The sequence below is a fragment of the Panulirus ornatus genome, chromosome 25 (genome assembly GCF_036320965.1).
Source record: "Panulirus ornatus isolate Po-2019 chromosome 25, ASM3632096v1, whole genome shotgun sequence".
NCBI classification, from domain to species: domain Eukaryota; kingdom Metazoa; phylum Arthropoda; class Malacostraca; order Decapoda; family Palinuridae; genus Panulirus; species Panulirus ornatus.
In genome coordinates this window covers 12,810,681-12,837,310 of record NC_092248.1, presented here as the reverse complement: position 1 = coordinate 12,837,310, position 26,630 = coordinate 12,810,681, and the positions used below count along the sequence as shown (strand labels likewise).

At 42.9% G+C, this 26,630-nt stretch overlaps 1 protein-coding gene and 1 pseudogene across 1 annotated transcript; both read left to right on the top strand.

Annotated features, from left to right (window-relative positions):
- Positions 1-2,851: 2,851 nt before the first annotated feature.
- LOC139757275 (uncharacterized) lies at positions 2,852-13,298 on the top strand (annotated as a pseudogene).
- Positions 13,299-19,172: 5,874 nt separating this feature from the next.
- On the top strand, positions 19,173-21,624 carry LOC139757274 (dual specificity protein phosphatase 18-like). Its single transcript, XM_071677621.1, has 2 exons — positions 19,173-19,543; positions 19,857-21,624. The coding sequence occupies exons 1-2, from the start codon at positions 19,472-19,474 to the stop codon at positions 20,526-20,528; spliced, it is 744 nt and encodes a 247-aa protein (XP_071533722.1). The 5' UTR covers positions 19,173-19,471; the 3' UTR covers positions 20,529-21,624.
- The last annotated feature ends 5,006 nt before the right edge of the window (positions 21,625-26,630 follow it).

Genomic DNA, 26,630 nt, shown 5'->3' with positions numbered 1-26,630 from the left:
ACACACACACACACACACATCGCAGCCTACGCTAGGTGTGTGTGTGTGTGTGTGTGTGTGTGTGTGTGTGTGTGTGTGTGTGTGTGTGTGTGTGTGGGTTACCTGGGAATGCATTTTCATTACGGCTGTAATATAATCCGTTGATGATATACATTTGCGTATATATTTTGTACGTTAAAAGTTCCAGTAAATGATCAGTCCTAATGTGTTTCATATGACACCTTACGTCAAGGGTATAGAGAAAATGCACTAAAAATTCGGTTCTCTTTGTGTCAGATGCCAATTCGTGTTAACCTTAGAAAGAATATTAAAGAGAAATGTCTCTTCGTGTTGTGTGACAAATTGTGTCACCTCAAGGAAGAACATGGGATACTTCAGTCTAGATCATATAACGTTTTGTGTCACAAGTGTCAGAGAGAAAGTAACAATATGTGAGGTCAGATACTTTCTTCTTTCACTGGATGACCTTGGCTCTGGGTCACTGTGGCTGCTGGCCTCACTCGACTTTCTTCTTTTTTATCTGACACTTGAGGTCAACTGAACACACCCGAGGTCGACTGAACACACCCGAGGTCGACTGAAACTTGTCTTGTGGTCGACTAACACTTGTCTTGTGGTTGAGTGATGATATCTAACTTCAAAATTACTTTCCTCCTCTTTATATTCCGATGATTTCAATATAGACATGTAACTAACGTATGCTAAGTATTCTCTATTCCTAATCAAGGTTGATTACCATCAGATAATGAGTAGAGAGAGTTGCTTTGAATACGCCCGGAGGCGAGAAGTGAACTTTTCACAGGAAGTCTTAACACATCATCCATAGAAATAATTTGGTTCTTTGGAATAATGAGATGACGAGGCGCGACTCTCAGGGTCACTGATGCACATGAAGAATCAGGTTATCAGTAAGTATTGATCTTTGTCTATCTTTTATGATACATTCTGACAAACATGTGTGTGGAGTGCAGCCTCGATCCTGTCCGAGCCCAGCTAAAGGGACCCCAAGGTTGTGTAAGTATAGATGACACAACACACCCCAGACCATCAATACGACAGTTGCTTTGAGAGACATGTGGTTCTGTCATGAATTACAGAAAGGTTCCAATGAAGTTTTAACAAAGTCTCTGATACTTTGGAAAAGAGTCTATTGTAGTTTGTATCAAATGCTTTTGAGGGGGTTATGACACCAGGGTCTTACCTCCAAGCTCCCCTCTTGTGGCTTACCTCCTTCACTTTGTTCCAGTCTCTATCCTCTCCCCTGGTCGATCTATCTCCGTAATTGTTCATGGATCAACCTCTTCCTCTTTCCCTAACAACAGCAGTGTCCCTCAGGGGTTTCGTTCTCTGCCCTACAATCTTCCTCCAATCAACAACTTTCTTTCAACATTAGGATACCAGATGCTTCATACGCTAGCGACTCACCGCTGCATTTCTCCACTTCCCTCAAGTTTGCTCCATCCTCTCTCGCTCGATCTCCATTTCGTCGTCAAAACTTCCAATATAAGCTTGGATAAGACTACACACATAGTGGTGGAGACGCAAACTGGTTAAGTTAGTACCTTTAAATCACAATTTCTGTCCATTTCTCTTGCTAAGATTTCTTACAACTTTCCCATCTCTTTAGACGGATCTGTAATTTTACCACACATCACAATAAACATATTCTGCATCGCTGTCTTGGAGATCACAGACTGCACAAACAGTTAAGTCGGCCGTAAATTCTTCTCATCTTAAGAGTTACTCAGATTATACAAGGTTCTGATCCGTCCTTGCATGAAGTACTGCTCCACATATCTGAGGTTCCGGTTCTACATACATAATGGACGGAGTCGAGTCCAAAGCAATCCGACTTTTCAACTCACCCAGTCTGACCTCGAGACTCGACTGACTTGCCCGGTACCGCCACCGTGTTGGTTCACTTTCCCTCTTCTATAGATATTACTTTGGTTACTGCTCCCGAGAGCTGGCTACGTGTAAGCCCTCATCATTGGCTCGACCAAGTGATACTCGGTAAACTGCATGATCACTGTGTGGTTGTTGCCACCTCATGGATGGGTCGTTATGATATTGTTTCTCTTACATCATTTAAAAGCTGCTGGAACCCTATGCCTTCTCCCGTTTTTCCTAACAACTACGTCGTGCCAGTCTCAAAGGTAGATTTTTCACTTCTTCCAAAACACTTGAAATATTTTCTTACCTCTTTTATTTCTCCCCCTCTCTAAACCCTTTTCGTAATTCAAGCAAGGTATAACCAAGATGTAGACTTTTGTCCGTGACTGAACCTTAAATATAAGAAAGGCTTCCATACAGCCACAACCATATGCACACACACACACACACACACACACACACACATAAAGTGGTAGATGTAGGATGCCACACACTAGTAAGATATCATCATACAAATACAGATCAGTGTTGCAGGAAGTGAAGCCCTGGACGCTACAGTCATACAGTCATTACCTTCATTTTTCGAACACGATGGTACGATCACCGGACAAGACCACTGGGTATGAATGCTTGGCGTTTGATTGCCCGTCATGGGTCAGGTCAAAAGCCAGACTATCAGACTCAAGGGTCGTAACGTCGTGCTGAATGGTCTTTCCGTCCAATTAAAAGGGTTACCACAATGCGATGTAAGAGACAATATAATAAGCATAATCCAAGGAGCGCCAGATGATCGAACACGTATGATTAGTAGGGTCAATAGTCGGGGCACTGTCTCCCTCTGTCCACCAGTCCCTCATTGGTTGTGTACACTCTGCGCCAACAAGGGGGAGACTGGTGGAGTGGTGGTGGTGGTGGTGGAGGACACCACCGCTGGAACACCTGGGAGGAAGCAGGTCGGCGACACAGGGCCTCAGCGTACCAGTAGGGAGCCAGCTTTCGATTGAGGATGACGCGCCTTGGTGTCTTCATCGCCGCGACCGTGCTATACCTGGGGTGCCCAAAGGTGGGTCCCCACACCCTCATTCGTTCTCCTGGGTGTCTCATCAGGACTTTGCGCCTTGTGTAGTGTACAGTGTAGTAGGTGCGAGTGTATTGTGTGACTGACGTTGGTTTATACAAATGCATGCAAACCGAAGACATGAGGAACCCCTGACGACTGTAGACAGTGGAAGGATGTGTTATAACAGTGACCTCTACATTTACTGCAATGAACCTTTAACTCTGACCTCCAACATACACATCATGAATCGTGGCAAATTTATCTAAAGCTTCTGTAACTACGGCACAAGACATTGTCAACACTATATATAAATATCTTTTTTTCACATTTTACTTTTCCTATCTATTTCCGCTACGATTATCAGATATATCTGCATTCCTGCCATGCTCGTAATACAGGTCCAGCCTTTAACGTGATAGTGAAGACCTCTTACTCATCAAGAACACCTGCCGAAGACACGCTCTCTCCGCCTGTTGCTGGAGGCGGAGCTTTACTTGTGATAGCTTCTGGTCGAGTCATTGTTTTCTCTTGGTCTGCCGTTGCTTGTGGCTGTGTCCGAGATGTAAGTGAACTGTTCTCAGAGGGTCGGCCAAAAATTTAGAACAGTGCTGAACATCCCGGCTGTACCTCCAGCACCGCTAACAAGATTTTCATGAAGTTATCATACATTTGTAGTGAATGTTTCATTGTGCAGGAAGGTCATCGTGCATGCAGAAAATAGTCTGTAGTTCAAAGACACACATCTGGTGTTGTTGTGTGGAGTTAGGTACAGTTGTCCACCTGTGTTCATGACTTAACTGATCTCGTATGCCCTGCAGGTAGGCTGTTGCCATGTGTATTTTAACTCGAAATTCCTGTTAAATTTAGTGATGTTTGGGAGTGTTAGTTTTGGTATACGTAATTTACACACACACACACACACACACACACACATGTATATATATATAAGGTGACAATTTTCTCGTGTAGGTCATGTCCCTGGGTACTAACCAGACTCAATCTGAGGCTTTCATATCTGTGACTCTCATATTGACATACATATTACCGTCACACTTATGAGCGTCATGCCACAACGGTTATTTTTGTCCTACTTTCAAATGACAAACTTATCAGAACACGTGAGGTCGGCACTACACCATCTGTTGTGGGTCTGCTCTTATAGTAGAAGATGACGTCACCTGTAAGACTTTTTGTGCGTACAAATCATGGTAATTACTGTCAAGTAACAGTGACCTAAGCATTGTGGGCTTACGTGCTCGTCACTGCCAGTCACGTGATGGCACTACCCTCATTTCACTGCTGTACTTATTACTGTCACGGTTTTGACTACGAATTATTATGACTTCCATATGTCATGATATGTGATATATGTCATATGTGACATACATACTGGAAACCTCTCTGTTCCCTCTCTTAGTCTTCTCATTGAGAACGACTGTAAGACCCTTGAACACGACAGTTTGACCATTGGGAACGACAACACGAGCCTTGGATATGATCGTTTGGCAAGTCAAACATACCCAATGGTCGTGCCGTCGTAATCAAAGGTCGTACAATTCAAGGTCGTACCGTCGTCGTGCTCAAGACGTAAACTGTTGTGTTGTGATTGTCAGGTTCTGACTGTGATAGTTCACGATTGTCACATAAGTCCGTTGCCATTTGTGCATTGTAATCTAAATGTTGTGGTCTATAATAACCCGGTTCATAACTGGTAAACTTGTCAGTGATAAACTTTCACAGTTTATCAGTTATAGGATATCTTTATCGTAGGATGTCTTATCGTAAGATGTCTTTATTGTAGGATGTCTTTTTGAGTTTCTAATCTGTCCTGTTGGAGTGTTTCTCATGTAACTGGTTTGGCGAACACTACAACCAGTAACTGTCTTACTCATTCAGGTCAACTGAATATTGATTAGAGCAAGAGTGTGTATGCGGGGAACCCTCTAACGGCTGGGCATTATCAGAATGTTGTAAGTGTAGGGAAGCTGTCCAGTGTTGTATGTGTAGGGAAGCTGTCCAGTGTTGTATGTGTAGGGAAGCTGTCCAGTGCTGTATGTGTAGGGAAGCTGTCCAGTGTTGTATGTGTAGGGAAGCTGTCCAGTGTTGTATGTGTAGGGAAGCTGTCCAGTGTTGTATGTGTAGGGAAGCTGTCCAGTGTTGTATGTGCGGGGAAGCTGTCCAGTGTTGTATGTGCGGGGAAGCTGTCCAGTGTTGTATGTGTAGGGAAGCTGTCCAGTGTTGTATGTGCGGGGAAGCTGTCCAGTGTTGTATGTGCGGGGAAGCTGTCCAGTGTTGTATGTGTAGGGAAGCTGTCCAGTGCTGTATGTGTAGGGAAGCTGTCCAGTGCTGTATGTGTAGGGAAGCTGTCCAGTGTTGTATGTGTAGGGAAGCTGTCCAGTGTTGTATGTGTAGGGAAGCTGTGCAGTGTTGTATGTGTAGGGAAGCTGTCCAGTGTTGTATGTGTAGGGAAGCTGTCCAGTGTTGTATGTGTAGGGAAGCTGTCCAGTGCTGTATGTGTAGGGAAGCTGTCCAGTGTTGTATGTGTAGGGAAGCTGTCCAGTGTTGTATGTGTAGGGAAGCTGTCCAGTGTTGTATGTGTAGGGAAGCTGTCCAGTGAATGTTGCGAGTATGTATGGGAGCTGATGACAGACAGGTACTAGACGGATCCTGTACAAGGGGCTTAAGCAGCGAGGCGTGTGTGTGTGTGGAGGGGAGAGGGGGTCGTGCTTAGAGGGTCGTGGGGTCGTAGGGTGAGAGCTGCCCTCTGACGACCTACATAACAATCACTCGGCTGACGTTAGCTGACTGCCTGACGCCGGCCTCTGCTGGCCCGCCCAGCTCAGAAGACCTTGTACCACTTATCCTTCCTCCCTCATCTGCCCTCTGGCTAGCTTTTCATATCCACCTTATCTATTGTTCTCTCTTATCGTCCTCACTTCCAATATAGCCCTTTTACCCCTCCCATGCTTTACCTGCCTTCATCTACTATCTTCCTTCTTACGTCTTTTTGTTTCTTCATCTCTCCCTGTCTGTCTTCAGAAAGGTTTTCGTCTTCCTACTTAACTTGTCATATAATGTACGTACGTCACTTTACACGTTATATACCCGTATACCAAACAGTAGCCTGTATCCTTGTGTTGAACTGAGATAAAAAGTGAATTTCAATTTAATCTTAATCTTAAGGACAAGAAAAACGTTGATCTAAGTCACATGTTAAATGTGTTCTAAATGTATCATTATATTGTCATATACTTTAACATTCTATCTTTTTGAAACATTTCTGCAAGAATCAGATGAGACTATGATAACAAAAGACTAATGTTTGCTAGCTCTTTTCCTAGTAGGGAAACACAACATAATCATACTACAGCAGGGAGTCAGGGTAGTACTAGACAATATCCTGGGTCAGTAGAACACTAGGAGAGGTTGCAACTGCGTTGATCATGTCCGCTTCCGTGAGCGCAACATGTAAACAAGAGAGGAATGCTTCTAGCACGTCCCTTCTTCGCTCTGGGATATCAGGGATCCCAACACTGCTGAAGCTTGGCCTGAGGCCTGGGGTGTGTGTGATCTTAACAAGTTGTGAGGGTTTTGTAAACTTTTATGCATCGTGCAACTATTGTCTGAGTGGTCGTCAACACTCCAAGCTGCCTTGCTATAGCATTCGACATCCTTAGTAGGGAGCGATATATCTGCAAGAGTTATCCTCTCCAACTCTCTCTCTATCTATCTATGTATGGTCTTAACACAATAGCATGTGGAAGTGTAAAGGGTAGGTGAAAAATCTGATTTATGTTTAGATTTCCGCTACATAGGTTATGTGAACATTTCATCTTCCATATAACTGTATGCGTGTGTGTGTGTGTGTGTGTGTGTGTGTGTGTGTAATCTGAATATACTATGCAAGATCTAAATATCTTACAGTGGACTTCCCTAGTGTTTACCATGTTCACTCTCTCACCTGTAAAAAAAAATCAACGCCACACATGAGAGTGAGCCACACACGACAATGATCTGGAACTTGATTTTGAGGTTGAATTTGACGTGGGAAGATCGAGCCATAGAGACCGGATTTGCTCGTTTCCTTTTCACTTTCTTGTTGCCGGGATGCCAGTGGCTAATGGTTCTGAGGTCATGGCGTCGCCTGTTCCCCTTAACCACTGGGTTAGAAACCGGAACATTCCAAACCTTCCCCTGGGGTCAGCTCTGCTTCACTCACTTACTCGATCATGTAAAATCTGGCTCACAATACAAGACGGATGTCCTCCAGTAGTGACGTGTTGAGGGAATACTTCACTTAATTCTAGTGTTGCGGCCGAACTGGTAGAGAGGATGGAATGTGGTTCTCCCGCTGTTATTACGTGCTCGAGCGGCTGGCAGCGAAGTGTGGTTCTAGAAGAAGGGGCAGGGAGGGAGGGGGTGATGGATCTCAACTCGTGCAGCTCAAAGCAGAGGTGTATGATTGTACATGCGTACAGGCACGTGTGTTGACATCTGTGTGTGTGTGTGTGTGTGTGAATACATATGAACACGGGTATACATGTCCGAGTATAGACACCTCACCGTGTTGTGGGTGGGGTCACCTCCCTCGGGGGATCAACACAGAATACTGAGTATGTTCAGTGTGTTGTTGCTGTCAGGGATTATTTCCTGTTCATCATATCTGCTTCTCTGTTCTTCAGGTTCTCTTCCATTAAATGTTCTTCACCAGTTTCACACGTACTTCACAGACCTGAGTCACCACTTCACCTGCACTTTCTCACCGTCATGATTTCTTTTCCTTAATGCTTGTTTTTCTTGGCCTCAGAACTTGTTATTCAGCATCAGTACTTGCAATCTTAGCCTCAGTACCTGTTGCTACATCATTCATCCGTCTCTTATATGAAACTATGTTGAAAGCCTTCGTAAAATCTGTATATATGCCATCCAAATATCTATATGTCCTACAATACTTTTGTCAACGAAAATGCAATCAAACTGCCTTCCATAAACCTATAATGGCTTTTCCGAACAACATAAAGTGCTATAATATGTTCCCCAGATTACGTATACCATATGATCAGCAATTTCAATAAAGCGAAAAATCCAAGTAAGTCACCATAAAATACGACATGTAAAACATGAAACTGTTCAGAAATTTCTATGATAATTACTTTGGTTAACATCATTTTGCAGTCACATACTCTCTGTGTACGCACTAATATTCACATCCAATTATCTAAAAGCTAAAAATGGTAATTACAAGACTTGTTAATTCTTGCTTGAAGCTGGCCAAGGGCGCTCCAGTGTTGTGGTTTACTTGTCAATTTGTTCTTTTGTTGGCTGTGAGTGTAACGTAAGTCTATTGCAAGCATTATGGAAGGCTAGGAGATGAGACGGCTAGGTATTTTAGTCTCCCCTTGTCCCGTCTCCTATTATAGAAAATGGAATGAGAGACTGAATCAGAATCAGCTGATGCGGCTTCTAATAGAAAACGGGGGGAGGGCCGCATGAACCCAGCTGATCCGGCGGGTTGCCAGCGTTTCTGAGAAGCCCCTAGCCACACATACCACATCGCAAACTTATATATACGGACGCACACAGTGTTAGTGTGTGTGTGTGTGTGTGTGTGTGTGTGTGTGTGGATACCATGCACGCAAAGAAGGACAGTCACGCAAAATTGATCATTCACAAATCATTACGTAAATATAAGGTTGATTTGGACGATTTTGCATCTTTTTCTTATACTATAAATATTGTTCTATCACTACAAATTTTATGATAAAATGTCATTAAACAGAATGATCATCAGTCATGATAGTTACATAAAACCTTTCATTATTTCTTACAAGGCAAACAAGACAAAAAATGATATTGGCAAATCTATGTCTGCAGTAACATAGAAGTTAAGAGAACATAGATACAGTTGCCAGATACCTTTACGATCATATGTATGTGTTTATAATCTTATCGTTAGCTCCAGTAAGTTTTACATAGTTGTTTGTGGTGATCAGTCCCCCACTCTCGTGGTGGTACTTTACGTTAGATACTTGTCGTTTGCTGGCTATAACTGGCACATATGTAAACAGAGAAAAAGGATATGAAATTTAACTTAGTATGATGTTATGAGCTTGAGAATTCAGAATATGATACCATAGTTACATATATAACAAAATTACACACACACGACACCAGGAAGTATTCCCTGTATGCACTATAATCCAGTCAACCCTACAGTCTGCACCAGTTACCACACACTTTCCCTCATAAACACTCATTCATGGCAGCTGACACAATATCACGGTCTGTTTCACACACGAAGGTATTCTGTTCGACACATATGAAGTGATTCGCTTCACACAAAGGAAAAAATTCTGTTCCGCACACGCGAAGATATTATGTTCTACACACATGAAGTTATCCTGTTCCACGCAAAGGAAAATATTCTGTTCCACGCAAGGAAAGATATTCCCTTACACACACAGGAAGAAATTCTGTTCCACACAAAACACAGAATGGTATTCTATTCCAAAGAGAAAAGGAAAGCCTTCTGGTTCACTCACAGGGAGGTTTTCTGGTTCACAAAACTGTATTATGCGACCCAGACAACAGCACATCTACTTTGCAAACACCAATGTATTTTCTACGTACAGACGGAGATGTCGATGGGTAATGACTGACTTCTTCGGAACGAGATGGTTCTCGACCACAGTGTACAGTGCTGCCGAAGTTGACCTCTCTCTCTCTCTCTCTCTCTCTCTCTCTCTCTCTCTCTCTCTCTCTCTCTCTCTCTCTCTCTCTCTCTCTCTCTCTCTCTCTCTGTGACGACGATTTCCTTTACAAGCCACAGACAGGGATGATCAATCTTTACGAGCCACAGACCGAGATGATCGATCATGACTCAGCCGAGGGCTGATGGAGTGAAGGGAATTCGTGTTCACCCTTCATGATGACTGAGTTTGCCTTGTTGTTGGTCTGGTTCTGTGGGAAACTGGTTTCTTGACTCTGCAGCTGGTTCAGGAAATTACTCTGCTTTATGAGTTCTCTCAGCTTAACAATGTGAGAGGAACTCTCACTAGCAACTGCCGTACAAGTCAACTCAATACCTAGCTGAGACAATAAAAATTCAGTCCTCATTTTACAGGAAAATGGAATGGTTGATATACTGGTGCATTAAAAGAAATCTCTGAGAGTTTACTATCGTCCTTACAGTCCAACATCTCTTAACGATTTTCATGGTACAGTAACGTCAACCTAAGAAGCATAATAGGTTTCTAGTTTCCATGATTCACAAACACTGTGACGCTAACCACAGCACAACCTGATGCTCTGAGGTCGAGAATTCATCCCGCTGTAACCCCAGACCTCTACTGGCTCATACGGCCTAGATGAGGAGCCTCTGTTAGTCCAAAGGGGGAAATTTTATGTAGGTTTAGAAGATTGGGTCTCTATAGGCCTATAAGATGAGGAGCTTTGACAAATTTTATTCATGAGAGAATCTTGTTGAGGTTCAGAAACGACCCCGGTTATTGCATCCATAAACTGAAGTAATTCAGCCATGATATACGCCTCTTGTAAGTCTGCAGAGACGCATCACTAAGACGGTAGATAAACGCAGGTCTGACTGAGACTAATTAATCTGCTTACTAAGGTTCGAATCTTCTTCAATCTGTGTCTATTCAACACACAACTCACCTCCTCCATCCTTCTTGCTTCGTATTTTCAAACAAACTTTATTACTTCCAACTGTTTTATCTTCTGACATTCAGTTTCCATGACTATGTGCTCCATAATCCCATATCACACACGCCCATTGTTAAGATCAGACTCCTCCAATCTCCAGTCCTTGCTACCCCTCGAGTCCTTGGTAACCTCCTCCAGCCTTTGGTACCCGATCCAGTCCTCGTTACATCCCTTCATGGCCATGGTTAGTCTTGCCTCACACACCCAAGTCTCACTTTATGTCAACGTCCCTTTCTTTCCGCCTCTGTTGTACTCACTCGTCGTTTATGTCCCTCTACGTCAGTCTCTCATCACTCAGGCGCCAACAGTGGGTAGGGCGAGAACTTTCTCCTATAGCTGGCGGCGGGCACCTGGCCTCACCACCCAGGGTAGAACTGGCTTTCTCTTTACACCTCCTCGGGGAACACCATAACTGAACGCAACATCGCAAAAATCATTCATAATACATAGTAATTTATGATAAACGATGACATATGTTTTCCGTTATAATATATATATATATATATATATATATATATATATATATATATATATATATATATATATATATATATATGTACGTGTGTGTGTGTGTTTATGCAGAAGTGTGATGTAGAGGTCAGCTATTTATTTGTGCCTGGGGGATGGTGGATGGTTTTGGAGTGGTTTGGGTGGGAGAGGTCTGCTGCGAAGAATGTGGTACTGAGCATCGTTTAGGCGGGACTGCATCCACTAAAGTAATACCAGAGTTACCTTTATTTAAACCTCGGACCCTGTTGGTGGGGATCCTATAGCTTAAGACCGTCCCACTCAGGAGCAGGGTAAGGTAGGTTCCTACGAGTTGAGAGAAAGTCCTTGACGGCGCTGTACTCTTTCCTGTTCTCTAAAGATAATACAACCTCGTCGAACGTGACTTCTCGTTCGCAGTGTTATTCATTTTACTTATGTATTCGTTAATTTGCTGTTTATTGTTCCATGGCAGCCTGAATACTAACTAATGTTCTGAACATTACCCAGGTCAACGGTGGAAAGATATTCTTCCCCGACTCCCAGCCACCAGAGGATGCACCAGAGGAACCGTCTGAGCTTCGAGAGGACAGAGGGCTATGGGAGAGTGACCTATTCTTCCTGCAGAAGTTGTCGGGGTTGTTTGACGTGGGGCAGGAGCAGCAGCAGAAGAGGCGCTACAGGCCTCCCTCTCACTCAAGCCTGCGACCAGAACTCCTGCCGCCTCAGATTCTCTTCCCAAAGCGCCGAGGAGACACCACCAGCCCCGTCCATCTTAATCACGTGGGTGTGAGGAAGATCCCAAGGGTCCCACACTTCTCATCACCTCATCAGAATCCTCAGTCGTTAGGGTCGCTTCGTCCCAACATTCCAGGGGTCAAACCTGCGCATCAGAATGTCCTGGTCATAGCTCCGGCCTCCCAAGAGGTCCCTCCCCCGCCCGATTCCTTCGCCCAGCAATCCCAGAATCATCTAATTTCTATTCGTCCTCCTCCTCCTCCTCCTCCGGTGCCACCGAAAGCCATCTTCCTCCATCGTCCCGGTTCAGCCAGCGTCGACCTTCCCCTACCAGTTCGTGAGACCTAAGAATCATCATTCTAGCAACAGCGTCAAGCCTCACAGCCACACGGTCGCGACCCCGTCGGCTCCAGATAGATCGCGTCCATCTTTTCCTCGACTCACTTCACTAGGTCCAGTCTCATCCCATCCCATAACGACCAAACCACCGCCTCTCAAGCCCGTCAAGACGAAAAAACCTACAGTCGTCGGGAGCTGGCCTAACCTGACACCAGGCAGGGTCTTCAGCAGTACACGGCGTCCCCAGAAGCATCCAAGACCCGCACCACAGCCCCACAGAATCTTCATACCACCACATACTAAACCGCCAGAAAAGAAGATCAAGTCAAGTTTCGACTTCAAACCAAGTCCTCAGGAAGGGAAAAACGCGGACGACGCTTTCCAACCCGTGTTTGTCGCTTCCCCGTTCATGGATGACCTGGGTGAGGACGTCATGAAACCCATGACTGTGGTATCCCTGCGGTCTTCTCCTGTTACCACAACCACAACACAACCTGAACTTCAAGATTTCTTCTGAATCAAATGTGAGGAACGTGAGATGCGATGGATTCTTGGTCGACAGACTGAAGTTTAGAATGGATTTGTTAGAGACAGTTTCATATATGTACACTGTGGTGTGATGTGAGTGATGTGGTGTGATGATGTGTAATGTGGTGTGATGATGTGTAATGTGGTGTTATGATGTGTCAGACTCAGATTTAGTTTATAAGTGGCTTACAACATCTACCTCTCATGTTTTCAGATCTTCAGGATGTCTCTTGGTCGTCCTAGATCAAATTCTTCATCAACTGTTTGCGGCGCAGCTTCATTGTTGCAGCCACAGTCCGTATTTCGTCCATTCTCTCCTTATTCCTGCCTCTGGTTCTCATGTTCTTATATCAGTGCACTGAAGCAGTCACGCCTCCCTGCTCCTCCATCATCTCATCACTTATGGTAAAAACTTTTTTCCGATAATTCTTTAAAAATTTCTTTCCTTCATCGTATAAAAGAAAGTTCTTTCACTTCCTTCTCTAGCTTCTTTCAAATACAAACTACGATGCTTATATATATATATATATATATATATATATATATATATATATATATATATATATATATATATATATATATATCCTTGTTATTGTTAAATATTTATGCTGCAGGTCAGCTTCATCATTAATTAATATTTATTCTGTACATTTAGTTGTTTTTGAAGTCCTTATGTAGGTAAGGAGAACGTAAAATGGAAAGATTAAAAGACTATAATCATAAGACTTCTGATGCTGTGTATTGTGTAGGAGAACTGCAGTATGTGTGACACAGGTACACAAGAACGTGTGGTAAAGCAAGACAAAGAACAAGTGTGGTAGACACACTTCCCAGACTAAACCTACACACAATATAGACAACATCTTACTATACACATTTTCATGTGAAAATTTCTAAAAGCCTGTCTTAGCAAGAGTGGGTGAGAGGTTACTCTCATTGACAATACAATGTCCACACAACGTAGTGGATTTAAACAATTTGAGGATAAGAACTAGATAAGTTTAGATGATAATCGGTGGGGAGGGGGGGGGGGGGATAAGAACATGGTAAGATAGTGATTTACTATGACGTAAGTTGATGGCTACGTAAATCATTGTTATCAAGTGATAGCTCGACCACGCCTCTGTCGTCCACCTGGTCGTGTGTGTCAGAGATGGACTGGAGCACACGTGGCAGAGGACGTCAACCACACGTGTGGTGAGAAAAAGTCAAACCACCTGTGCTTACGTACAGTCAGGATGAAAAATGTAAACAGACAAATCCACAGTAAGTGACTAGAAAAAACTTTATTAAAGGAAGACCTGGATTAGTTGTAAGACAAAAGATGAGGACTACATCTCCATATTCAAGATGAATCAAAAGGCAGTTAACCCAAAATGTTTTTGATCAGCTGACAACAACGAAAAAGAATCAGATACAGTCACATAGATCACTGTCTTTCGACACCTTGATTATATCTACACCCATGCCAACACCTACAAAAACTCCTCTCTACATCCTTGTCGACACTCATAAGACAACCTACACTCTACACCTGGGCATCATCAGCTTACATCACGGTAAACCAGCTCATCATGATACACATGATTACAGAACCTCAGGCTAGTACAACTAATTAGGTACCTCAGCCCACATGGGCCATATACTCCCAGGAAGTCAGCGCTGCTGTAGGTGTCATCAATCTAGCCAACAACATCCGTTTTCACTAAAGCCACCATCAGCATGATGTACGTCTGCAACATATAGCGTCTCCTAACTCTAAATATTTCAAATTCAGTTTGCCTTGTGGGGTGAGTTTTCTGAACGTAGATTGCTATGGGTTCCCTGTGTGTGTGTGTGTGTGTGTGTGTGTGTGTGTGTGTGTGTGTGTGTGTGTGTGTGTGAGGGGTATAACGAGTGTAGCTAGCACTGCCACGAGAGAAGAGCTGCTTTCCTCTATTCACCAATCTTCCCTTCCTCTTCCTCATCTATTCAACCATTTTCCATCCATCATCATACGTGATCTATTTCCCTGTGCCCGCGTATCTTCCATTCCCTTCGTTATACATACACCTGCTCTATCTCCTTTCCACTCTCCTATGTGTCTTCGTCCTCTCACCTCTCAGTATCGAGTCTGTGTATGTATAGAGAGGGATGCTCGCCCTGTGCTACAGGAGTAAGTACCCTGTTGTATGTAGATAGTGGGGTGTTCGCATCAGCAATGCTGGTCATCAGAGTATAAACACACTGGGTTAGCTGGGCGGTTAGCCACCAGATAATGCGTGGGTTTGAGGGAAGGAAGTCACATTACAAAACCAGATGCCTGTAGCTAAAGCCCTCCAGCATGCTTTGTGTCTTGTGACCAGTTACTTGTAGTTTGTGGCTACTGTCGTATAGCTTCTAACCTAGATCCTAGAGCGTTTAAACTGTAATCTATTGCCCATAAACAAGTGGAGGTTAACCACAATTTGAAGACTAGGGATATTCATTGGTTTCCAAAAAGTTGACCCACATGCAATTACATAATATAAACGAAGAACTAATTCCAGCAGTCACGTAACTTATGAACCTTGGACAATCTCAGTTCAAACTGATACATCATCCAAAACTGCAGCATCCTATAACACATCACCCAAAGCTGCAGCATCCTATAGCACATCACCCAAAGCTATAACATCCCATAAAGGATCACCCAGAGATATAGCATGCTGTAATGGACTACACAAAGCTATAGCATTCTAGAAAAAGAAAGTGAAGGGTAATAATGATAATAAAGATGATAATAACAATAACAATAATAATCATGGAAAATATATCATAATGCTCTCAGTTACTGAAACATACCAAGTAAATCAGATGCAAAGGAGCAAATAATATTTTGAAAGTGACTTCATTTAACAGCTAAAATAAATGTGATAAAGACGACTAAACGATATTTTAATATCAGATTTGTACTCAGCATGAAAAATACTTCTTATAATGAGTTTTTAAAGGAAATCTATTTTTGTTTTAGAATTGAATGATAAGATATTCAAACACTTCTATACTTGAAATAATCATGGAAAATACATCATAATGCTCTTAGTCACCCATACATACCCAGTAAATACGATGCAAAGGATCAGAAAATATTCAAAATTGAATTCATCTAACAGCTTAATTGAATGTCAGAGAGACGAATAAACGATATTCTAACACCAGATTTGTATTCAGCATGAAAAATATTTCTTATAATGAGGTTTTTAAAGGAAATCTATTTTTCTGAGGAAAATACCAAAAATTGAAGGTAATAGTTCAGGGTAGCTTTAGCTCCAAAAACTTTGTTTCAGAATTGAAAGATCTGATATTCAAACACTTCTATACTTGAAATGATTTTGAAAAATATATCATAATGCTCTCAGTTACTAATAATACCCAGTAGATACGATGCAAAGGAGCAGATAATATTTCAAAATTGACTTCATTTAACAGCTAAAATAAATGTGATAAAGACAACTAAACGATAATTACTCTGTATATATTTCATATACATCCAATGTATGTACATTTTTAATCAAGCCAGGGGTGCAATTTTAGTGCTTGCCATAGACGCTATTTCCCCTAGATACGTCCTTGCCAGCAGCAGGGAAACGTAGACTCCTTTTGGGGTGAGAGGTTCTTTGACGAGACTGTACTCCCTAGTATACAACTTCACCAAAGGCGACTTTTCACTTTGCGTAACTTCGAGTAGGCAGAGTCCGGTAACACATGATTATAAAAATGACAATAATGACAGCATTGTAGTACCTTCGGCCTAGACCACAGCCTACAACAGGTAGCACAAAGCAATGTCCCTCCAGGTCACCCGTGACACTTGTTACAAAGCAATGCAGTATATAACCAGGGAGAGACAGTCACAGCTGTTGCGACACGTGTGGATCCCGCATATCTATCATTCCCTCTGTTTATATACCGGAGATAAGTACGTAAGATGAAGGAAATAGAAGCGGGGCTTTACGGCCTTGCCCCGTCGAGCGAGACAAAAGAAAGGAACACAGGTACGTCTATGTCGAAGCTTAATACTTATGTTCATGCTTGAGGCGTTCCTGTTGGTTACATCAGGCATTACTGGGCGTGGTTGATGGTTTCAATCTTCTAAATATATACATAATGGAAGAGGAATACCAAGGCAGGCGTCACGGTACACACACTGCCTCACTCAGATCTTTGTCCTCTGGTGAACTATGTTTCGAAACGCCTCATAAGACAATGACATTCATTACTGATGTATTTAAATGGTATGTGTAGTAACACTTATGTATATATATATATATATATATATATATATATATATATATATATATATATATATATATATATATATATATATATATTCTTTCAGAAAAACTATTCCTCAACCATCAAATTGAATTTTCCTGTCACGAGTATTGGTACGCCAACTGGAGTTGGACCAATAATTAGAAAAAAGTAAAGTGTTGTGTGTTCTTCCAGCGATGACAGACGTTGCAGCAAGACAGACTGAATCATTTTGGAAACCATAAGAAGGTAAAGAGTTCTTGAGTTTAGCTGTAGAAGGGAAGACACAGACGTGGCAACCACCAACACTCACATCTATTACACTGATATCTGCCTCTGCCAGGGTCACTCTTCACTGCCTCTGCCAGGGTCACTCTTCACTGCCTCTGCCAGGGTCACTCTTCACTGCCTCTGCCAGGGTCACTCTTCACGTTCGGTTCTCTTTATTCTGCATATCATCTTCCTCACGGTCCTTCGTCCAACCATCTCCCTCGCCTCTGAACCTCCATGATGGCGGGGTTGACGTAGTGGATTTGGCGGGATTGGCGGGGTTCGGGTAAGTTCGCTGGCTGAGTTCGTATGGTCTTGTTGGGGTTGTTGGGGTGGTGGTGACGAGGTTGACGGGGTGAGGGGGATTGATGAAGGTGTTGGCACTATCAGTGCCACCACTACCACGTGAAGGAGCCACCTGCCGTGGCACCATAGGCACTTTGCCAGCACCAACATTCCTCTCTTATGACTACCACTGTTCGTACACACACACACACACACACACACACACACACACACACACACACATGTATGTATGCGTATGTGTACATACCTCCAAACAAAGACACGAATTCAAACGAACAAGATGTAAAGAAGTTCTTTAGTAGAATAAGATTGTTGGATGAATGGAATTAACTGAACGAGGAAATAATAACTGTGGAGAACATACGACGGTTTAACAAGATGGATGATAGTAAGAAAGCTCAAGAGATGAGATCCCTCCTGTGTATAGCCTCCCCCCCTTCACCAAACAGTACCAATAGGTAACCGCACACACACACACACACACACACACACACACACACACACACACACACACACACACACACACACACACACACACAATACACCTTTAAGTTTACAAACCAGTATCATAAAGTCAACATTGAACAGTTCTTCGAAAGATACAAGGATGAAACAGCCAGAATCCATAATGTGAAATTCAGCATGAAGGTTGTTGACAAAATGGAAAGAACTTGTGTTGTAATACATGATTAGTGGATGGATGGATGACATACTGTGAGTGATGATACAGTGAACACAGAAAACATACAACTTTACAATGTTTTATCATGATTGAGAAAGTTCAAGAGATGCGGACCTAAAACTGTAAAACTCCCTCCTCGTCCAGAACAAATACGCAAAGACAAACAAGTAGGTAACTAAACACTTAAGCAAAAACACACAAACACACATATACACAGTAAAGTAAGCTGTAAGGAAAAGGTCAGAGAGAGAGAGAGAGAGAGAGAGAGAGAGAGAGAGAGAGAGAGAGAGAGAGAGAGAGAGAGCACTGACCTATCGTAGGTCATACTGTTCATTTTCAACAGGTTTTCCTTCCTGCAACATGTCATCATTATCAGGTACAGACGAGTCCCTGTATTTGTGTGTACCCGAGGGTGACGGAGCAGAGAGATCTTGTCGCTCTGTACCCAGCAGTGACGAAGCAGTGAACGCGTTACACTAATGACAAAGGAATTTAGTTCATTTCGGCAGAATTGGCAGTGAACCTCAAAACAAATTTTTCATTACTTTTCTAAACTTTAGGTAGATGTTATCGCCAGTGTATCAAAAACAAATACATCGTAGATAAACACATACATATATACACGTACACACACACACACATACGGACTTATCAGAAAGTTCTCCCGAGTTCTCATTAAAAATTCTTTTCTCATTTGCCCGCCAGCGGAGATCCATATCATTACTGGGCAAGTGGCGAACCCTACTGAGGAGATGTGCCAAGATTTTTGTTTTGGTAGGGAGGTGGGGGGACCTGGGAGGCCCTGCCTTCACAACACAGCCGCTGCGCATGCGCCGCTGGCATGAAAACTCAACAACGGGGCCCGGGCCGCTTACACCTCAGTTGTACACAAGCTAAGCGAAGGAGAGCTCACCTTTCGTCCTTTGCAATATTTTCCTCAGTAATCACACGTTTCCATGATTCTGCGGGCTGTAAACAGCTCCTATGTGGACTTCATAACTGTATAAGGAGCTTGTGTAAGACACGTTCTGCAGCTGGAGTGGTTACCGGGGTTTTGTGTGGAGGTAAGAACCACCTGCGGATCAGTTGGAAGCGAGGTCACCAACTGTCCAGTCATCCCATCTGGGTGGCGTCTCTCTGCTTTGACTCAAGGTCATGAGATAAACATACTCATGCCGGAAAAACTGAGCCGTTCTCCTGTGGTGTCTCTGTCTGCGGAGCTGGAGGAACACACGAGAGAGACAGTAAGTGTTCCTCTCACTTGTTCCTGCTGTCCACAGTCGCCACTCTCTGGTGACTCTACATTGCCATATACGTAATATGTATGTGTTCGATGTATATATAGGTGACAATTAACTCGCATAAATCTGTTGACATATTATAACTTTCTATCCGTAACAAGTAATATATGCATGAATGACATGGGCAGTAAGTCTATAAATGTTTACATATGGATATGAAGATAGATACTTACAGAGGTAGATTATGGTGTGCACACACAGACAGATAGATAGAGAGATGATAATCACAATTAACAGGAGTCTCATGGTCTGGCAGATGGTGAATCAATGTAGCTTGTCAATGGAGCAGCAGCAGCAGCAGCAGAAGCAGAAGACTGGAGCAGGGAGGCAGAAATCTGCTGCTGCAGGGGGTCGTGCCGGGCAGGTCTCCCTCATCATGGAAGGGCTGTACTTGTCGGGCGCCAGGGCTGTGCGACAGGCACGTCTGACGGAGCTTGGCGTCACCTGCGTCATAAACAGCACTGTGGAGCTCCCAGTGGTTCCCCTGGACGGGATGGAAGTCATCCCTGTGAGGGTTCACGACGCCCCGACTTCCGACCTCGCTGCTCACCTCGATACGATCTCCGACAGGATAGAAGACGAGCGTAGCCGTGGAGGACGTGTGTTGGTTCACTGTGTGGCAGGTGTGAGCCGATCTCCCGCCCTAGTGCTGGCCTACCTTATCAAATACGCCGACATGAGTCTTCGTCAAGCTTTCCTTCACGTTCGAAGCGTACGTTCAAACGTGCGCCCTAACGCTGGGTTCTTCGCTCAGTTGATCGAATTTGAGCGACGAGTTCGGGGGTCAACGACGGTGTCTCTAGTACAGGACCCAGAACTGGGCCTGACGATCCCTGATGTATGTGAGGACGAACTTAAAGTCCTGAGGGACACACGGTGGGGGCGTATGATCCACGAGCGACGCAACTTTGAGAGGTTGTATGCGTAGTCCTCAGCATAAGCTCCCACCACTCTGCTCATTGATCTCAGGCTGCTGTCTACGTCAGCTGATTCATAAACTGAATTACCCCCAAAAGCTTGGTTGATCCAAGACTCTTAGGGAAATACTATACTTGACCAAACTGTGAGTAATGTATTTTTCAAAATATTTCATTCATATCATAAGTGTTACAGTGGTTGTTGTGGTGTGTCTGATGTCTACAGTCTTTTGTCTAGAGTGTTGTCTCACTGACCCTGTGGTGCATCATATATCATGACAAGTTTGTTTTCACTTCACAATACAAGGACTGGTGTTTATGTCATGGTAAAGGAACATTAGCCCTCCCTATTGTTTATCAGACTATACGTACCTTTCTTTGCCTGCTTCCCACAGGATGATGCCTCTAGAACCATTTGCCTTACGCCTGTAAGTTTAGCACACTATACATCCAAAATTAGAGTATATGATTATCTGAACTTACGTAAGTATGTGTTTCTCATCTCAACCTACTTATTCCGTATTGTAAGTAATTGTAGGTGGTAAGTAGATGTAAAAGATATAACTGAAAATCTTGATATAACTGTATCTACTTTCAATGACCTGTATCCAAATACACATCATTACTCTTGAGAAAACCCAATCTATGTTCATTCAATTAATATGATGATCTCGTAGGGGTTGAGACGACTTCCTCCACTATGTTCCTGGTTGGAAGTTTACTTTCTAACTGTCACTGATCTACTTGTGTCTATTCAGTCTATTATGGTAATGAATCTAGTTTCATCATGTTCTTCTATTATGTACAGTTCTCTGTGGCTTAACTTTGTGAAGTTCCGGTCGAAATGTTGATATTTACTATATATTTATCTCCGTCGTTCTTACGTAACTCTTATATAGCCATTTCCTCACCTGACTCACTCCATGGGTAACCAGCCCCCTTACCTGTCTTACCCCGTGGGTAAACCCAGCTGTATGGATGTTGCTGTGTTGTCTATCATACTGCACAAGGGTTTTGTTTGCTGTCTATCGCTGGTCGGTGACATTTGTCATATGATTTTATGTAAATTATTTTTATAAGATATAGAGGAATAAAAATGTCTTAAAATATGCTGTTCTTTATTTCTGTTTTATCTTAAGGTTATCCTTACTATCATTATTGGTTATTATCATTAACTTCATTAACTCTATCATCATTATCTTCATTGTTCCATAAATCAAAAACGATTCATTTACCATCATATCTTCCGTAAACAAGACAATACTAAATAAGGCAACATCGTCCCAGATAAAGCTGTTATGACCGGAAATAACTCGATAAACATCCAGTCAGCCAGAGCTGAGGAAGCCGTGTTGGGATGTGGGGCGAGGGCAGGCCGCACTTGGCAATGCGTTCGATGGAGGATCAGATGGACGCACCTGAAGCTAGATGCCTCGTCTTACACACACACACACACACACACACACACACACACACACAGAGCTGCGGTGATGCAGTGTTAGTTTTGACCCCGCAGTACGACAGTACAACCACTGAATATGACTGAGCGTCGGTACGAACCGGGGGTCGTACCGATGCGTCGTGCTCGTGGGGTTAAGGTGGCAAGTGTTTGTCAAGTTTTTGCTCCCGGCCGAGTTCCTGTCTGGCTGAGGAGCGGCTGGGGCTGACAGGGTGGTGAGTGCGTCAACACACTTGTGCCGACAGGAGGGTGGGTGTGCCGACAGGAGGGTGGGTGTGCCGACAGGAGGGTGGGTGTGCCGACAGGAGGGTGGGTGTGCCGACAGGAGGGTGGGTGTGCCGACAGGAGGGTGGGTGTGCCGACAGGAGGGTGGGTGTATCTGTTAACAATGCGATCTGATTCGCCGCCCTTGGATAACCGGGTAATCATCTATCCGATCACCCGTTGGTCTTCTGCGTGAGTCACTCATGTTGCCGACCCACACGTGATGATGGGAGGCCGTCAACCCACACGTGATGATGGGAGGCCGTCAACCCACACGTGATGATGGGAGGCCGTCAACCCACACGTGATGATGGGAGGCCGTCAACGTCAAGCCACGTCCAACAACCGAACCATCGTCAACACCTTCAGTTGTTAAGGGTAATCCTAGACTAACAACAGTCATTCTCGTTATGCATGTAGCTTATGCTTGGTTGGTTTGTTGGGTTTAATTGCCAGTGACCTGTGAGGAAGGTCATTAGACCTATGGCTCATAATTAAGTTGCTTCTTGCTGAATATGATAACACTGATGATTGGAATGACGACGTTCCATCAGCTACTAACTTTGGGAAACGTAAGTCGTAATATAAGGAAGAACAAATACCTGTCTGGGTTTATGACATACACACGAGACATCTCTCTTGTTGGGAATGGACGATGTGGCCAAAAGTCTTTTAATTAAATAATAAAAGTCTCTGTTGTGTAGTTTATGAAGGACATTTATTTCTTGGGCTCTCGCCAAAATATAATACAAGGTCAACATATAATTTGTAGCCTCATCTATCACTAGTTACATCACGAGCATCACAGGTACCAGGTAAACAACAGGAGAATTACAGTTACCAAGGATACGTCAGGACCAGTACTGGCAGGTATCATGAGATCATCCACGCATCATCACTTTATAAACTTTATAACATAATTCATGAAGATAAACATTGATCCAAGTCGTTGTCAAGGTCATATTTACGGTCACGTTTGGTTTACTTTTTCTTTGAACATCTCCGTCAAAAGGGCAACTTGTCTTATATCGTTAGGTCACTTGTCTCTTTGTATCAATTCCTTGTATTTGCAAAACCAGTAAATCTCGTTCTCATTTCTTTATCAACTTACTTCCAAAGACATATTGTTTGACTAATTCAGCCACTACTCACACAGACACACAGACACACATACATTTTCCAGGAGAACTGGACTTCTGCATGATTATGACATCAGATGATACCAAGGATCATGGAGGAAGTAAAGAGTGATGAGAATTACATTAACGTACAAGGGGACTCAGGCAACTACACTTGCTCTGATAAGTGAGTGATAAAATGCAAAGTAATAAAGATGAGGCGGAAAGATGGTCTTAATACAAACATCAACAAGCTGGAAATAAACTGCAGGAAACTGCATGTAAGAGGGACTATGGAGATGACATTGTACCTACCCTGTAGCCAGAGCCAATCTTTAGATAACTGTAAAGGAAACATTGTCATCTGGCAAATATCAGAAATGCTTGTCATTACATGTATAAGGAAATGATCAGCAATTTATCTAATTCATACATTATCCTGATAATAGAATACGCTTCTCAAGTTTGGTTACAGCACCTAAAGAACCACTAACCACTACAGCAACGAAGATAGTTCCAGGAACAAGAAGGAAACACTAGTGGAAAAATATCTAAGTTTTACGTTTGATGACGTCAACAGTGAACCAACAGTGCTTAGAAAGTATGAGAGGCAGGATAACAGAGGAATCGTCAAGTAATTAAGCAACTCGTGGAAGAAACGATCTGCAGAGGAACTTCTACAGTGCAATGGAACTGAATGAACAGAATATGTGATGAAATTGTGAATCTTTGAGAGTAATTACAAGTTTTAAAGTTGTATGACAGAAGGGAACACAGGCGCTGGGGCCCCACCAGTGTATGTAGTGTTTATGTTCCTAGAGTAATTCTACACTTCTATCTCTATCTGTTAACCACATCAGTTCTTACCTTTTCCTCCTCCACCATCTATTTCTTCCCTGCTTTCTCATTTATTCTCCTTGCCAAAGTTCTCTTCCTTAATCAATCAGGAGAGACTCAGACACTTGGCACTTGGCACCTGCTGGGCAGTTGTGAGTGCCAGAACACACTTGCGTCTCCCTCCAGGGGGGTGGGGATGGGGAGAGGGTCGTTGGGTGTTTCCGTGGATAATTGTACTACTGTCTGTTGTACGAGAAGAAAAAAACAGCGAAGACGAGGAAGAAGAAGAAGAAGAAGATGATGATGATGATGATGATGATGATGATGATGATGATGATGATGAAGAGGACCGTTAAGAACCTGGTCAATCATCTCTGTGGTCAAACCATGACAAAGCCATATCAAGAGAACCAATGATCTTAACTTCTTATAACTCTATTTCTCTGTATCTAGAAACTACAAAACTAAGAAAGATTCACCTGGATAAAACGCATCTAGAAACTACTGAAGCATGACAGATCCGTCTATATGAAACGTATCTAGAAACTAATCATCTTTATGACTGATTCTTTGCGACAAAAAGCTTATCTAAATGACTTGTTCATCTAGAAATTAAAGAAGTTATCCATAACTGATTCATCAAGTAAAATCCTTATTGAAAAGTGCTTACAAACAATCCACCTCAAAAGAGACCGTATCTCAGTAACTTATAACTGATTTCTGTAGGAAAGATATAAACTAAACAACTTGCAACTGATTTGTTTACAAAACGACTTTGTCTAGACTCTACTTACAAACGATTCCTACGTAACAAGAGATGTACTCTTACCTGTTTCACCATTTCTCTCTAACTTTCCTCTTTAACAGGGTGATTAGAAAAGAGGATGAAGAGGTAGGACAAGGGATGGGATAGTTTGAAATGGAATGTGTGTGTGTGTGTGTGTGTGTGTGTGTGTGTGTGTGTGTGTGTGTTTTCATTCAAATATTCATCAATTACTGTTCTATAAATTGGTATATTTTAAAAAACCATTCAACCTTCTATATGACCGTACCACCAAAGATTCAGTCACACATGAACCCGACCCCCCAGGTTGTACCCTAGAGCCAGCTTATGTATTCCCTGAGCCCGACAACTGGCGGCATCATAACTTCTTGCCAAGATACCATTAACATTAAGCTACAGACGAGCATCACCATCAATAATGGCAAGATGGTGGAAATGTCAATTTCGTTCTAGGAAATGTGGTTTCCGCCGTGCACTAGACAAGGTACAGAATTCATGTGATGTGTGTAACATGAATGTCTCATTAAGGCTGTGATACAGATGTTTATACTGTGTTAACGATAGATCACAGTACGGTACATCTGGCTGTCTCCTTCATAAGATGCTTCACACTCAAGTATGGCAACCTTACCCTTGATTGGTTACATCATAAGAGTATACAGTCTCCTGAAACGAGTCTACATTTCCATGCTGCTGAAAGTTGCGCTGATTTGGGTTGCATGAATACTTAGAAATGTCCCGGGGAAAATATGAATGAATGAAAATATATATAGTTTTTCATTTCATGAGTGATTGTAAACAGTAATAATTAATAAAATAAATTGGTACGTGAGTCAGTAATTACGTGGGTTTCACAAAAAACAAAATAGAAGCGTCAAAAACACATAAGTAATAAACTAATGTGAAAGAAATGAAAAAAAAAATAAAATCAGAAGCTAATGTGACATTCCCTAAATAAATGACAAGTCAATAAAAGTTAACTACAGCTAATGGTTTATTGATCTAGTACAATTCAAAACCAAAACTACAGTATGTTCAAAGATGTATCACGCAGGTGCATGAGCTATGAAATCAAAGCTCGTGGTTGGGTATTGGATGTCGACATCATACACTTGTGTGTGGACACCTCACGTCCTGGGGTACCACAAGGCATGGTACGACACCCGGATGTGCTGAGGTACCGCAGGACACGGCATGGCATGTCTTGTTGTGCCATGAGTTCTGGTACAGCACCAGGGTGTTCTTGGTGGTAGGAGTAGTCAAGGATATATGCATTGTGATCACCTGTTGAACTACCAAGAACAGTTGTTCCCATTCCGGTATCCAATCCCCATCCCCTTCTCTCATTTTGTCTTTCTTCCTCTCCTTCTGTCTCGCTCTTACTGCTGAAGGCTCAAAGAGTCTGACTTGTACACGGCGAGCACCTACCATGCGCTGGTTACCGTGACACAAGTGACTCAGTGAAGAGATGTCTCCCAGGGAACGTACCGTCTGGTCACCAGCGTCGGACCTACTACTCCTGTCCGGCCGGTCTGGACACTGACCTACTTAAAAGAAAAAATAAAAAGCCCTGATAACGGCCGTGATATAGCCATACCCAACACCGCTGTAGAATGTCTCCATACAGCTGTCTTCATACAGCTGTCTTCAT

Bases quoted from the DNA above. Each gene is read 5' to 3' on its own strand.
- LOC139757274 (XM_071677621.1), top strand. From the start codon at position 19,472: ATGCCGGAAAAACTGAGCCGTTCTCCTGTGGTGTCTCTGTCTGCGGAG. The intron at 19,544-19,856 runs GTAAGTGTTCCT...ATGGTCTGGCAG, and splicing joins AGGAACACACGAGAGAGACA to ATGGTGAATCAATGTAGCTT.